The sequence below is a fragment of the Osmerus eperlanus genome, chromosome 26 (genome assembly GCF_963692335.1).
Source record: "Osmerus eperlanus chromosome 26, fOsmEpe2.1, whole genome shotgun sequence".
Lineage (NCBI taxonomy): Eukaryota > Metazoa > Chordata > Actinopteri > Osmeriformes > Osmeridae > Osmerus > Osmerus eperlanus.
In genome coordinates, this window is record NC_085043.1 from 10,500,186 (window position 1) to 10,512,420 (window position 12,235).

Consider the following 12,235-nt stretch of genomic DNA (forward strand, 5'->3'; position numbering starts at 1 on the left):
ATCAACATGCACATCGGTCTGAAAAAAGCGATCACTTATGACTCACGTATCACTTATCCGACTATAATCTGTCCGCGGGTTACACGCGTTTGTTTTCCGTGCAAGCTGGTAAATATTTGCTCTCGTTCAAGAACAACGAGAAACATAACAAATCAACGGCTTTTATTATATATATATATATATAAAAAAGCTGTAACAAATGGAGTGCAAAACTGGATAGAAACTAAATTTGATTGTTGCTGAGAAAACAGAGTAGACCAGAAGCACTACATTTAGTCATTTTTACATTTAGTCATTTAGCAGACGCTCTTACTAAAAAGCACTTGATTAATTAATTGAAGATTTTCATGAGCAAAAAATTAAATAAACAATAAGATGGCTTATACACAACCCTGCTTAACCATGAAATCAACAGCCATCAACAGCACAACAGTTAAGCCTTCCTCATCAATATTGCCCCACCCTTCTCCTGGGGGCAACCCTGACCCGCATGTTTTATTTCCCTCTTCCAACACACCTGATTCAAATGACTGGGTTGTCATCAGGCTTCTGCAGAGCTTGATGACAACTCGGGGTTGAGAACCCGTTCTCCACCATAGCAGGCCTGGTCTAGTGTGCATAAAAACTTAAACATAAATCATGTGATGTGAACGAGCCACATGAACAGCGAGCACACTGTGGTCTTCCAATCTCACACACTGTCTCCCAACTTTGACACTAGCCAATGGTGAATTCAATTTCGTCCATCTCTTCCTCCTCCTCTTCCTCGGTGTCCTCGAGTTTCTCGGCTGCCCGCTGAGCTCGCTCTCTCTCGCTGGCTTGTATGTAGTTATCCTCTATGAAGCCGTCGTCGTCTTCCTCGTGCTCGCCTATCTCGTCATCTCGGACGGCGGCCGAGTGCGTGTTCCGCGCGTGTCCTTGCTGCATGGAATAGCCCACTTCCAAACCGGCAGGATCTCCCTGGCTTATCGCGTCAGCCTCGCTCAGTCGCGTGTGCCTGTAGCTCGCCAGGTAGCGCTGAAACATCTGACACTTGGCCAAGACGGCGATGAGGATGGAGATGGAGACGGCGGCGATCACAACAGCCACCATGTACTCCCAGCCCTGCGCGGGAGGAATCACTCCCGTCGTGTCTACAGGACAGAGATGGGATCAGCACGTGATCAGTTTGACTGTTCATTCAGGTGAAGGGATGGTAGGCAGGTTATATCACTATTAATCAGAGTGGATTCACAGCTCAAACTCAAATTACTTTGAGTCTGCCAAACACAGTGAATCAGGGTTGGACTTTTTTTGGAGTAGAGAAATGTGCTTATCCAGCAGGCCCTGATAACGAACACAACGCTTCACAATCCTCCAAGCAGTGATTTAAAGCAGAAAAGTAAGATAAGTGACTAAAAGATCCTTGCCATTCTTGGTGGTTGTGGTTGTGCTCACTGTGGTGCCTTCCAAGGTTTCTGCCAGGAGTTTCCTACGGAGCAGCCTCTGTTTGTCAATGTTCACACCTGAGGGAAAGACCACAAGGATGTTCCTGTCAACCCTCAAAGGTCAGCACTTTCTGTCACTCGATCAACTATCTCCAATAAGAAAACATGAACATGTCACGTACCTTCAGAGAACCCCTCCCGATCTTCTCCCTGGGGATACTCGGTCCGAAACCCCCTGGGGGAGCCGGCCGGCCGATCATCCGAGCCAGCGTCACGTCGGTTGCCATGGAGCCAGGAAGTAGCTCCAGGGTCTTGAATGGAGGCATGATTAGGATCTAGAAGAGGGTTGTCTCTCAAGATCAGCCTCTGTAACCTGGGAAGGCACCTCAGGGCTCCTGTCTGTACGGACGTCAGCTGGCATCTACTGAGGTCCAGAGTCTGCAAGGACTGGAGCCTGCAGAGACTACCTCTCACCAGCAGGGGGAGGTAGTTGCCTGTGAGATTGAGGGTGACCAAGCGGTTGAATCTCTGGAGTTGGCTGAGATGTTGGGGCTGTGTTAGGTCCAGGTTGTTCTGGGAGAGATCCAGGGTGGAAACGTTGTCCCATATTGCTGTTGGGATTTCTGCTAGCTTTTTCTGACTGCAGTCAAACAACGCCTTAGAGAAGATAAACAAGGACTCAGTAATCACGTCAAATGTAGTTCCTGGAGTGTCACATTTCAGTTCCAGTATAGTTTTAATATCTATTTAAAACGTTTAAACATAGATTTATTTGGTTGAAAATGTGCTAGGCTTAGCATTTTTGTTCTGTTAGACAAATTCTAAAAAGTTAATATTTGATCAGAGAACTTTTGATCATTAATCAAATTGTAGCAAATAGTTCACCAGTCTAGAGACAGTCACATTCCTGCTTCCCCACACCACTACCACGCTCCCAGGAGAAACGTATCAAAAACAGGAAGAGCGTGTGCCACAAACAGGAGGTCACAGATAGTCTCTTCCTTTGTCTGATTGGCTGAAACAAAGTGAAAAGGAGCTTAGCTGTGTCCTCTCATACCGTGCCAGCGTCCACCGCACACGGGCCGATGGAGACGAGCGAGCTCCCTCTGACCGTCCCCCACAAACACACAACCACGCACGGGCCCCACCACCAGGCCCCCATGGTCCCCAACGTCCTGTCCAGGTCAAGAGACACACACAAGAGACACACACAAGAGACACACACAAGAGAGACACACAAGAGACACATACAAGAGACACACACAAGAGACACACAAGAGACACACACAAGAGAGACACAAGAGACACACACAAGAGACACACACAAGAAACACGCACAAGAGACACACAAGAGACACACACAAGAGACACACAAGAGACACACACAAGAGAGACACAAGAGACACACACAAGAGAGACACAAGAGACACACACAAGAGAGACACACACAAGAGACACACACAAGAGACACACACACGAGGCACACACAAGAGACACACAAGAGACACACACAAGAGACACACACAAGAGACACACAAGAGACACACACAAGAGAGACACACACAAGAGACACACACAAGAGACACACACACGAGGCACACACAAGAGACACACAAGAGACACACACAAGAGACACACACAAGAGACACACACAAGAGACACGCACAAGAGAGACACACAAGACACACACAAGAGACACACACAAGAGACACACACACGAGAGACACACAGAGTACACGTTCTTAAGACTGGGTGTTCAGCTCTGTGCTTCAACTGGTACTGCATTAACCCAATACAATAATATTTTATCTTATCATAGATGTAATCTATGATAAGATCTATGATATGTACTTATATGTTATGTTATGCCAGGTTGCTTTGCGTTGTCTTGTCCTAAGAATTTCAGTGCCCAGTCTGACCCTGTGTTGTTTTGTGCACCTGACAATAAAAGACTTGAACTTGAACTTGATTATCCACTCTTATACATTTTACCTGGTTAAAGAACACAGTAACGAGCGATCATGTGACACGAGCGATCATGTGACGCAGCGCTACAGATCCTCCGTTTGCATGGACGTTCATCTGACTGACGGAAAAGTCTTAGCTTGTCTACTGTCATCAAAACAGGAAGTGGTGACACCACAGTATGCGGATGTCAAGTCTAATTTTCATATCTGCAAGGGACATTGTGAATATCACGTTATATTTAATGAGATTCATGAAAATACCATCAGTCCCATGCAAAATAGAGGTAACCAACCAGCATCTATCCATAACTTCTCACTTACGAGTTTGTTGTCAATTTAAAAAAAATCTTTCTCTAGTTTCTGCCTGCCTGCTTGCAGGGCCCTGTTGGCATCAAGGTGATTTGTCACAGAGTAGACTGGCTGTGTCTCACCGTTAGGCCCCCCTCCTCCTCCTGCTATTCAGCTCAGTGTTGTTGGGGTAAACAACCCTTGAGGGCCCAGCTTTATCTCTTCCTGTGCTCGCACAGCCACCGCACAACAACATCACACAAGGCCCTGTGACTTCTGGGAAGCCTGGGAGCCTGCAAGGAGCAGTGTGTGTGTGTGTGTGTGTGTGTGTGTGTGTGTGTGTGTGTGTGTGTGTGTGTGTGTGTGTGAGAGTTTATGCGCGCATTTGTTTCAGCAGGCATGTCCAGTTTTTTCTCCACCTACGCTCCTGCTCTGTGCGCTACAGTCTGTTTGTCTTTGAAGGGAGCGCCCTGGGTGTTTGATGACACCCTCCCCCCCCTCCCAAGGCCTGTCCTACTCACTCCCCCATCATCCTACACCGAGCGGGGTGAGGAAGTCAGTCACAAAGCCAACCTTCAGCTGACCTCCTGGTGTCTCGCCTTGCTAGGGTGACCACATCCTCCTCCCTCTTGTCCTCATCCTTGGAGACAGATACGTGCCTTTGTCGTTACTTTGATATTTGAGTTGGATTTTGGGGCGAGCCATGTTTGGCCAGCACAGATATACACATAACAGAGTCACTTGAATAGCACCTGGGGGGGAGACAGAATAGCACCTGGGGGGGAGACAGAATAGCACCTGGGGGGGAGACAGAATAGCACCTGGGGGGGAGACAGAATAGCACCTGGGGGGGAGACAGAATAGCACCTGGGGGGGAGACAGAATAGCACCTGGGGGGGAGACAGAATAGCACCTGGGGGGGAGACAGGTTCTTCATCTGGGAGTTCTAGTCTACTTAGCAGGATGTGAAGCTACGCAAAGCAGATTATTTCTGCTGTTCCTACATCCAGAGAGTTTATTGGACGGCCATACACAGGCCCTACAATTCCTCATTCCTCAAGTACATTTGTTAACTAGACTCTCCAGACCAGCAGTGCCAGACAGTGAACCAGTCAACCATACAACAAACCTGATGCAAACACATCTAACAACGTCAGGTTTGTGGATGAACTAGAGTGCATTGGACCAAACAGAACATGACAGCACGAATGAAGACCTAACACTTACCTTTACCGACTCCTTTCTGATGAGACTGAGCCTCACTGCATACTCCTTGGGGAAAAGCAGGGGTTTAAATGGGTAGCGACAGGCAGAGACCCAGCCAGACACTGGTACAGTAGCCTGTATTTAGCTTACAACAGCCAGCGTAGGACATCAACATGAGGGCATAACTGGGAGGGCAGAAGTCTCGACCAACCTGTTGTACAGATATTTGCCTATGTATATTTGTGTCAGCCAGAACATAAATGTAGTTCAGCTCACTTAACGACAAAGCCCAGAAACTACATGTGCCAAGAGTAAGGATGTACTGTAGTGCAGTCATAGAATAAGTCACATACATTTACATTTAGCAGACGCTCTTATCCAGAGCGACTTACAGTAAGTACAGGGACATTCTCCCCGAGGCAAGTAGGGTGAAGTGCCTTGCCCAAGGACACAACGTCCTTTGGCACGGCCGGGAATCGAACTGGCAACCTTCAGATTACTAGCCCGCTTCCCTAACCGCTCAGCCACCTGACAGCCTATAACATAGCCCTAAAGTCTGACATGAAAATCAAAAAAAGTCGAATCAAACATATCTTCTTACCCAGTGACACAGTCTGTATGTGCAAACCTCCGTCTAGTGAATCCTGTCTTCCTCTGAGATCTTTTCTAACAGCTTTGCTGGGTTTGTTTTGCCTGTGATATAAAATGGAGGCATGTTGTGCAAAGGTTGAAAGAGGTGTGTGCACCACGGTGGTTTTCACCAAGGTCGAGTTAATGAATAACGTTGTAGTTGCATAGGTGTTCTCCTGCCCACTTTCCCGCTTCGACCAATGGAGTGCCATGTCTTCCTGGTAACATATTGCCATGTCTTCAGACTGGGGAGAGGTTGGTTGCTATGAAAGTATATGGCTTGTAACCTGCATGTCATTGTTTGAACAGCGTAACCTAAGAGTACTTTGTTTGTTTCGCTTGGAAATATGTTGACTCTCAATATCTCGGTTTTTCTCAGTTTCTCATGCATACACACACAAATAAGTTACATTTGGCTCACACACAACTCGCTGCAAGCACACCTTCCTTTGTTCCCCAAAAACGTGCAGACTTTCAAAATGTCTCACAGGGTTGGGGGTGGGTGACAAGATAGAGATGTGTGGAAGGTTATGTGGTATTGGGTGACAAGATAGAGATGTGTGGAAGGTTATGTGGTATTGGGTGACATGATAGAGATGTGTGGAAGGTTATGTGGTATTGGGTGACATGATAGAGATGTGTGGAAGGTTATGTGGCGTTGGGTGACATGATAGAGATGTGTGGAAGGTTATGTGGTATTGGGTGAAGACGTTCAACCTTGAGGCCTTTTCGCCAGGAGCCCTCAGAGGAAAAGAGAGGTGACCCTGAAAACAATAGGGGCACATCCTGACTCTTCAAACGGACAGCGTGCGCTCGCCTCAGCGCCTCTCTCTCCTCTCTCTCAATCTCTCTCTCTCTCTCTCTCTCTCTCTCAATCTCTCTCTCCTCTCTCTTTCTCCCTCTCTCTCTTTCTCTCTCTTTCTCCCTCTCTCCTCTCTCTCCTCTCTCTCTCTCCCTCTCTCCTCTCTCTCCCTCTCTCCTCTCTCTCTCTCCCTCTCTCCTCTCTCTCCCTCTCTCCTCTCTCTCTCTCCCTCTCTCCTCTCTCTCCCTCTCTCCTCTCTCTCTCTCCCTCTCTCCTCTCTCTCCCTCTCTCCTCTCTCTCTCTCCCTCTCTCCTCTCTCTCCCTCTCTCCTCTCTCTCTGCTTTCTTGCTCGTCCTCGGTCTCCTCAGCCGCCCTCATGACGTGGACCGTGAGACGTCAAACTGACCACTCAGCAGTGAAGGACGTACGGGGTTCCCCTCCCGTGTTGCCAGAGGCTGGCGCTGGTCGTCTCTCGGTCGTGTGGAGTTGCAGATGGAAGGTGAAGCCCACCGAGCAGGCCACCTGGGGAGGCTTGGGCGACTCCTTCAAGGAGGGAAATAACAACACGTGTGTTTGGTCCCTAACAATGGGCAGGGGGCTCTCTGAGGAAAAGCTATGAGACAAACAGACTGCTGTACGAGAGAGACAGTCTGGCGTTTTGTTCACGGTGCATCTCAGGAACCGTCAGGAATCCTCACAGGATGCCATCTTACGTAAACTACTAAACGTTCTCCACAAATGTTTTTGTAGGGTTCGGGTTAGTTTGATTTCCTTGTTAATCGGTTGAAGGCCGTCAAGTGGAATCAGATTTTTGTCAAGTCAGGACCAAAAACTGTGAAGTGATCTGGTGTATTCATACAGCACTGGGTTTGAATATCCCCCATTCACTCAATTTATTTTTCTAACTCAAAATCCAAATTTGTCAGTATTCAAACTCGCTAGGAAAACGGATTTGTCCAAGTGCCGTGTTAATCTGTGATTTGTATCGCCTCTGTGTTTGGCTTGGCCTTACAGTGCATGTGAAAGATCAAACTATAACAACAGCTTTATGCTGAGAATAACTCACTAAAGTGGAGTGCTCACATTATATTAAAATAACAACCACACCCAATGGCCCGACTCCCAGACCTCAGTGCTACTGCAGACTGAGTTGAATGAGTTATGTCATCCTTATGTCATCCTTATGTCACCTCTATGTCACCTCTATGTCTATGTTTTTCCCTCGCCCCCTCGGTACTGTGTTCAACTTTCACTTCATTTGTGTTTTAAGTGTTTCAAGTGTTCTGGAAGGATCCTGAAGTTATTTTAATTGGCCCAGGACACTGTTCCAGGAGAGACATACAGATGAGCTGGAGAAAACAGAAAGATGATTCCAGCATCGTGTTTGTGTCGTTGACACAGTTGTGTTACTTTGGTCTCAGAAAAGCATGCTGGGCTGCTGGCGTCCCTCCACTCTTTACAGATGTTTTCCCCACTGGCTCGTCCAGCGGCCTGGACAACTGGAGGCCTGGGGGCTGGGGGGCCTGGAGAACTGGTGGCCTGGAGGCCTGGGGGCTGGGGGGTTGGGGGGCTAGGGGCCTGGAGAACTGGAGGCCTGGGGGCTGGGGGTCTGGGGGTCCTGGAGAACTGGAGGCCTGGAGGCCTGGGGGCTGGGGGGCCTGGAGAACTGGAGGCCTGGGGGCTGGGGGCTGGGGGGCTAGGGGCCTGGAGAACTGGAGGCCTGGGGGCTGGGGGGCCTGGAAAACTGGAGGCCTGGGGGCTGGAGGCCTGGGGGGCTGGAGGCCAGGGGGCCAGAGGCCAGACACCCCAGCAGACAGGACAGGAGCCCCAGCCTAAAGCCTTCCTGTTTCTGCCCTCTGGGTGATTCCTGCCCCACGCTTCCCTCACTTCCTGTCCACATATCAGCTCCTGCTGCTCCACTTCCTGCTCGCTGTAGAGCCGAGTTCACACATCTCTCCTTTTCCTTCTTTCACCCCCCCCCCTCTCTTTCTTACGCTTGCTCTGTCATGGTATCGTGTCTCTTTAGCTCTCCGTCGAGTCTCAGAGTCGCTGAATCATTCGCTCTGCTGTGGCCATCCATCGTAGAGCACCATCTCTGTATTCTAGACTTTTTCCCTCTGGGGTACTTTGAGGTGTTACTAAACTTCCTGTACTGCTGTAATATTCCAGAGACATTTTGGCTGCATTCAGAACCACTCCCTTTTCCTTGATGTGTTCAATCCCAGTGGGAATGCCATTCTATTCCTGTAATCATAATTTTATCTCAACTTGCATGATATCAATGGGGAAAGCGGGCTATTCTTTCCTTGGCTGTCGCCCAGTGCTAACATGAGCTAGGATTTTGATAGCAATGGATCCTTCATATGTTGTTTTGTGTGTGTGTGCAGGAAACAGACCATAAAGAAACGTTTGTTCCGTTTTTGTATAAGAGGAGAATCAGTCCAGGTCTTTGTTTTGACCCTCCCAGCCATGGACGCTGTGTCCATCTATACAGCACACACACACACACACCCTGTGGTGTTGTGATAAAAGCTTCCCGATGCTATGGTTTTCCATAACCTCGTCACGTGTGTGTGTGTGTGTACGTGCGACCAGACAAGCAGATCCCCTGCTTCTCTCTAGGGGTGTCAGAATGTTAGGCCATGTGAATTATGGAGATCACTAATATGCTGAATAAATATCTCTGAATGTCATTGTCTATTTGTCATTCGTCTAAATGCCGAAGAACTGTCTTTACCAAAAATGTGAGTTGTTGGACGTGAGACAACTCCACAAACTAATCGTTCTTCCAAATCCATCCAAGGAAAATGTTGAAATATCACATTCTGACAGGAAAACAGAGTTTTTAGTGTGGAGGGAAGAGGGGGGAAGGGGCAGAGGGGAGGCCAGGCCTGTCTGATAACTGTGCTTGTGTGTGCCGTGTAGTGAGATAGGGCAGGACTCGACAACACTGGCAGTAAGACTGCAGAGTTGGAGGAAATGGGAGGATGCATGGAGGGAGCCCTCTCTTCTTGGGCACTTGACTTGATTCATGAAGGCTGTGAAAACTCTCCCGAATGTATACAAGCGACAATTCTCACCCTCACCCCAGCCCTCCGCTCAATATGCACACACCCCCAGACCCGTTGGTATGAGCATGGAGTGTGTGTGTGTGTGTGCTGGTGTGTGTCGGATGTGTGTTCTTGGGGCAAGCCACACACATCACGCATCGTGTGAAGTAACTTCACAAAGTGACTTAGTAACTTAGTAACTTGTGAAGTATACTTAACGGCTAACTCATCATCCTCACACACACACACACTTTCCACGCTGTTCTCGTATCCTCTTGACTCTGAACCCCGTTCGGCGCTCCGTTCCTCAGTCCCTTGTCCCCTCTGTGCTCTGGTCGTCACCCGATCTGACGGGTTCCTAACACAGGGCCGTCCTCTGGGCCCGCTGACTCTCACACAGCCGTGTTTATTGTTCCTGCGGGCCGAGGCCGGATACCTCGACCACAGCAGGCGTGAGACTCCCTGACCAGGGGGGGGGGTGCGGGTGAGGGTGGGTGGGTGGGGGGGTGAGGGTGAGGGTGGGTGGGGGGGGGGGGGGGTGAGGGTGGTTGAAGGTGGGTGGGGAGAATGTCTCACGAGGCTGAGAGGTGCGTCCGGCACCCCTACACCAGCTCACAGAGGCTGGGAGGAGAAAGAGCTTAGTGCGTGTGGAACCATGCCAGCTCCCTACACAATGGGTGGAAATGGGAATTTAACACAAACTTTCTCACCAAGTTCCAAAGCACCCCCCTCTTACTTCCACCTCTAACCCCCCCCCCCCCCCCCCGCCTCCCCTGACCCCCTCAATACCAACACCACTGAAAGCACAACAACATATCAAAATATCACGAAAATATGGCAGGTTTGAACCGTTAAAAATTGTAAGTTCATGCTTGACATTTTACCAAAGACAAATCCATGCTTAATTGGTGATCAGTTTCAGTTTTCTTTTTTTTTAACGTTTTCCTCAATGCAGTTTGCAATCAAGTTTGCAGTTTGCAAATCCAACAAAATGATGTCTGTTCAGTAGAACACGCCACCATGTGACGTGATGTGGACATTAAATCCATAACAAACATATTTTGAAGGTTTGTGCTGCATGTTGTGTTTCGGGCGTAAAGAGGTAGGAAGGGTTTGTCTGGCCATCTCATCTTAAGCAAGCACAATAATCGCTGGCCATCGCTCTCACAACAAACACTGCTCATAATTACCACAAGACAACAAAGAGCCCAGAGGACAATAGCACATCTACAGGGACCAGTCTCCACCCTGCATATCCCCCTTACACACACACACACACGCACACACTCTCACACACACACACACACACACACACACACAGTCTCTCACACACTCACACACACTCACAAACACACCACACTTACTCAAACACACTCTCTCTCACACACACACTCACTTACTCCTTGTGCTTGTGGAAGACTCTCTGAGCCCTTGAGCCGAGCATCTATGTTGACACAGCATCCAGCTTGTCCCTTGTGGCTTCCTCTCTAGGAGTCCCCTCAGCACCACCCCGCGGCCTGTCTGTAGGTCTGTCTGTCTGTAGGTCTGTAGGTCTGTAGGTATGTCTGTAGGTCTGTCTGTCTGTAGGTCTGTCTGTCTGTAGGTCTGTAGGTCTGTAGGTCTGTCTGTCTGTCTGTAGGTCTGTAGGTCTGTTTGTCTGTCTGTCTGTCTGTCTGTCTGTAGGTCTGTCTGTCTGTAGGTCTGTCTGTCTGTAGGTCTGTAGGTCTGTCTGTCTGTCTGTCTGTCTGTCTGTAGGTCTGTAGGTCTGTCTGTAGGTCTGTAGGTCTGTAGGTCTGTAGGTATGTCTGTAGGTCTGTCTGTCTGTAGGTCTGTCTGTCTGTAGGTCTGTAGGTCTGTCTGTCTGTCTGTAGGTCTGTAGGTCTGTCTGTCTATCTGTAGGTCTGTCTGTCTGTCTGTCTGTAGGTCTGTCTGTCTGTCTGTAGGTCTGTCTGTCTGTAGGTCTGTAGGTCTGTAGGTCTGTCTGTAGGTCTGTCTGTCTGTAGGTCTGTCCGTCTGTAGGTCTGTAGGTCTGTCTGTAGGTCTGTCTGTAGGTCTGTCTGTAGGTATGTCTGTAGGTCTGTCTGTAGGTCTGTCTGTAGGTCTGTCTGTAGGTCTGTCTGTAGGTCTGTCTGTCTGTAGGTCTGTAGGTCTGTCTGTCTGTGTGTCTGTAGGTCTGTCTGTAGGTCTGTCTGTCTGTAGGTCTGTCTGTCTGTCTGTAGGCCTGTCTGTCTGTGTGTCTGTCTGTCTGTCTGTGTGTCTGTCTGTGTGTCTGTAAGTCTGTCTGTAGGTCTGTCTGTCTGTAGGTCTGTGTGTCTGTAGGTCTGTCTTTCTGTGTGTCTGTAGGTCTGTCTGTCTGTCTGTAGGTCTGTCTGCCTGTTTGTCTGTGTGTCTGTCTGTCTGTTTGTCTGTGTGTCTGTAGTTCTGTCTGTGTGTCTGTTTGTCTGTTTGTCTGTGTGTCTGTAGGTCTGTCTGTGTGTCTGTAGGTCTGTCTGTGTGTGTGTGTCTGTAGGTCTGTCTGTGTGTGTGTGTGTCAGCATTGTTGTTCATCTACTTACAGTAGTTATCGGTTTGACCTTCAGTTTCATCCAGCTGGTCTCAGCCTCCTGTGGGCAGGGATCATGCACTGCACCTGCCTGTGAAGGTGAGGTCGTCCAGGAGAGCAGATCAGCGTGTCATCACTGTCATCTGGGTCACGTCTAGTCACCTTACAGAGTGTTTGTGACACCGTGGACAGGAAAGAGGAAGGCTTTTTCAAGCTGATCTGCTATTTGCAGTCGGAGGGAACTAGGGGTCACAGTTGTGAGTCTGAGAGACTGTCCAAACCTGAGCCAAGAGCTGGCAGAGAGATCCACTGTCAGGAAACAC

General features: G+C 49.0%; 1 protein-coding gene across 1 annotated transcript; it reads right to left on the reverse strand.

Moving 5' to 3' along the window:
- Positions 1-149: 149 nt before the first annotated feature.
- On the reverse strand, positions 150-5,591 carry c26h1orf210 (chromosome 26 C1orf210 homolog). The gene is made up of 7 exons (XM_062452794.1): positions 5,490-5,591; positions 4,910-4,954; positions 2,485-2,602; positions 1,610-2,084; positions 1,410-1,505; positions 314-1,133; positions 150-266 (listed from the first exon to the last, which is right to left on the reverse strand). Exons 3-6 carry the CDS (start codon positions 2,587-2,589, stop codon positions 718-720), a joined length of 1,092 nt encoding a protein of 363 aa, XP_062308778.1. The 5' UTR covers positions 2,590-2,602; positions 4,910-4,954; positions 5,490-5,591; the 3' UTR covers positions 150-266; positions 314-717.
- Positions 5,592-12,235: the final 6,644 nt, after the last annotated feature.

What these genes read in the sequence shown, in the direction of transcription:
- c26h1orf210 (XM_062452794.1), bottom strand. Translation starts at nt 2,589, where the DNA reads ATGGGGGCCTGGTGGTGGGGCCCGTGCGTGGTTGTGTGTTTGTGGGGG. An exon ending in GTGCGGTGGACGCTGGCACG is followed by an intron (nt 2,085 to 2,484) that starts GTATGAGAGGAC and finishes ATCTTCTCTAAG; the next exon opens with GCGTTGTTTGACTGCAGTCA. An exon ending in TCGGGAGGGGTTCTCTGAAG is followed by an intron (nt 1,506 to 1,609) that starts GTACGTGACATG and finishes TCTTTCCCTCAG; the next exon opens with GTGTGAACATTGACAAACAG.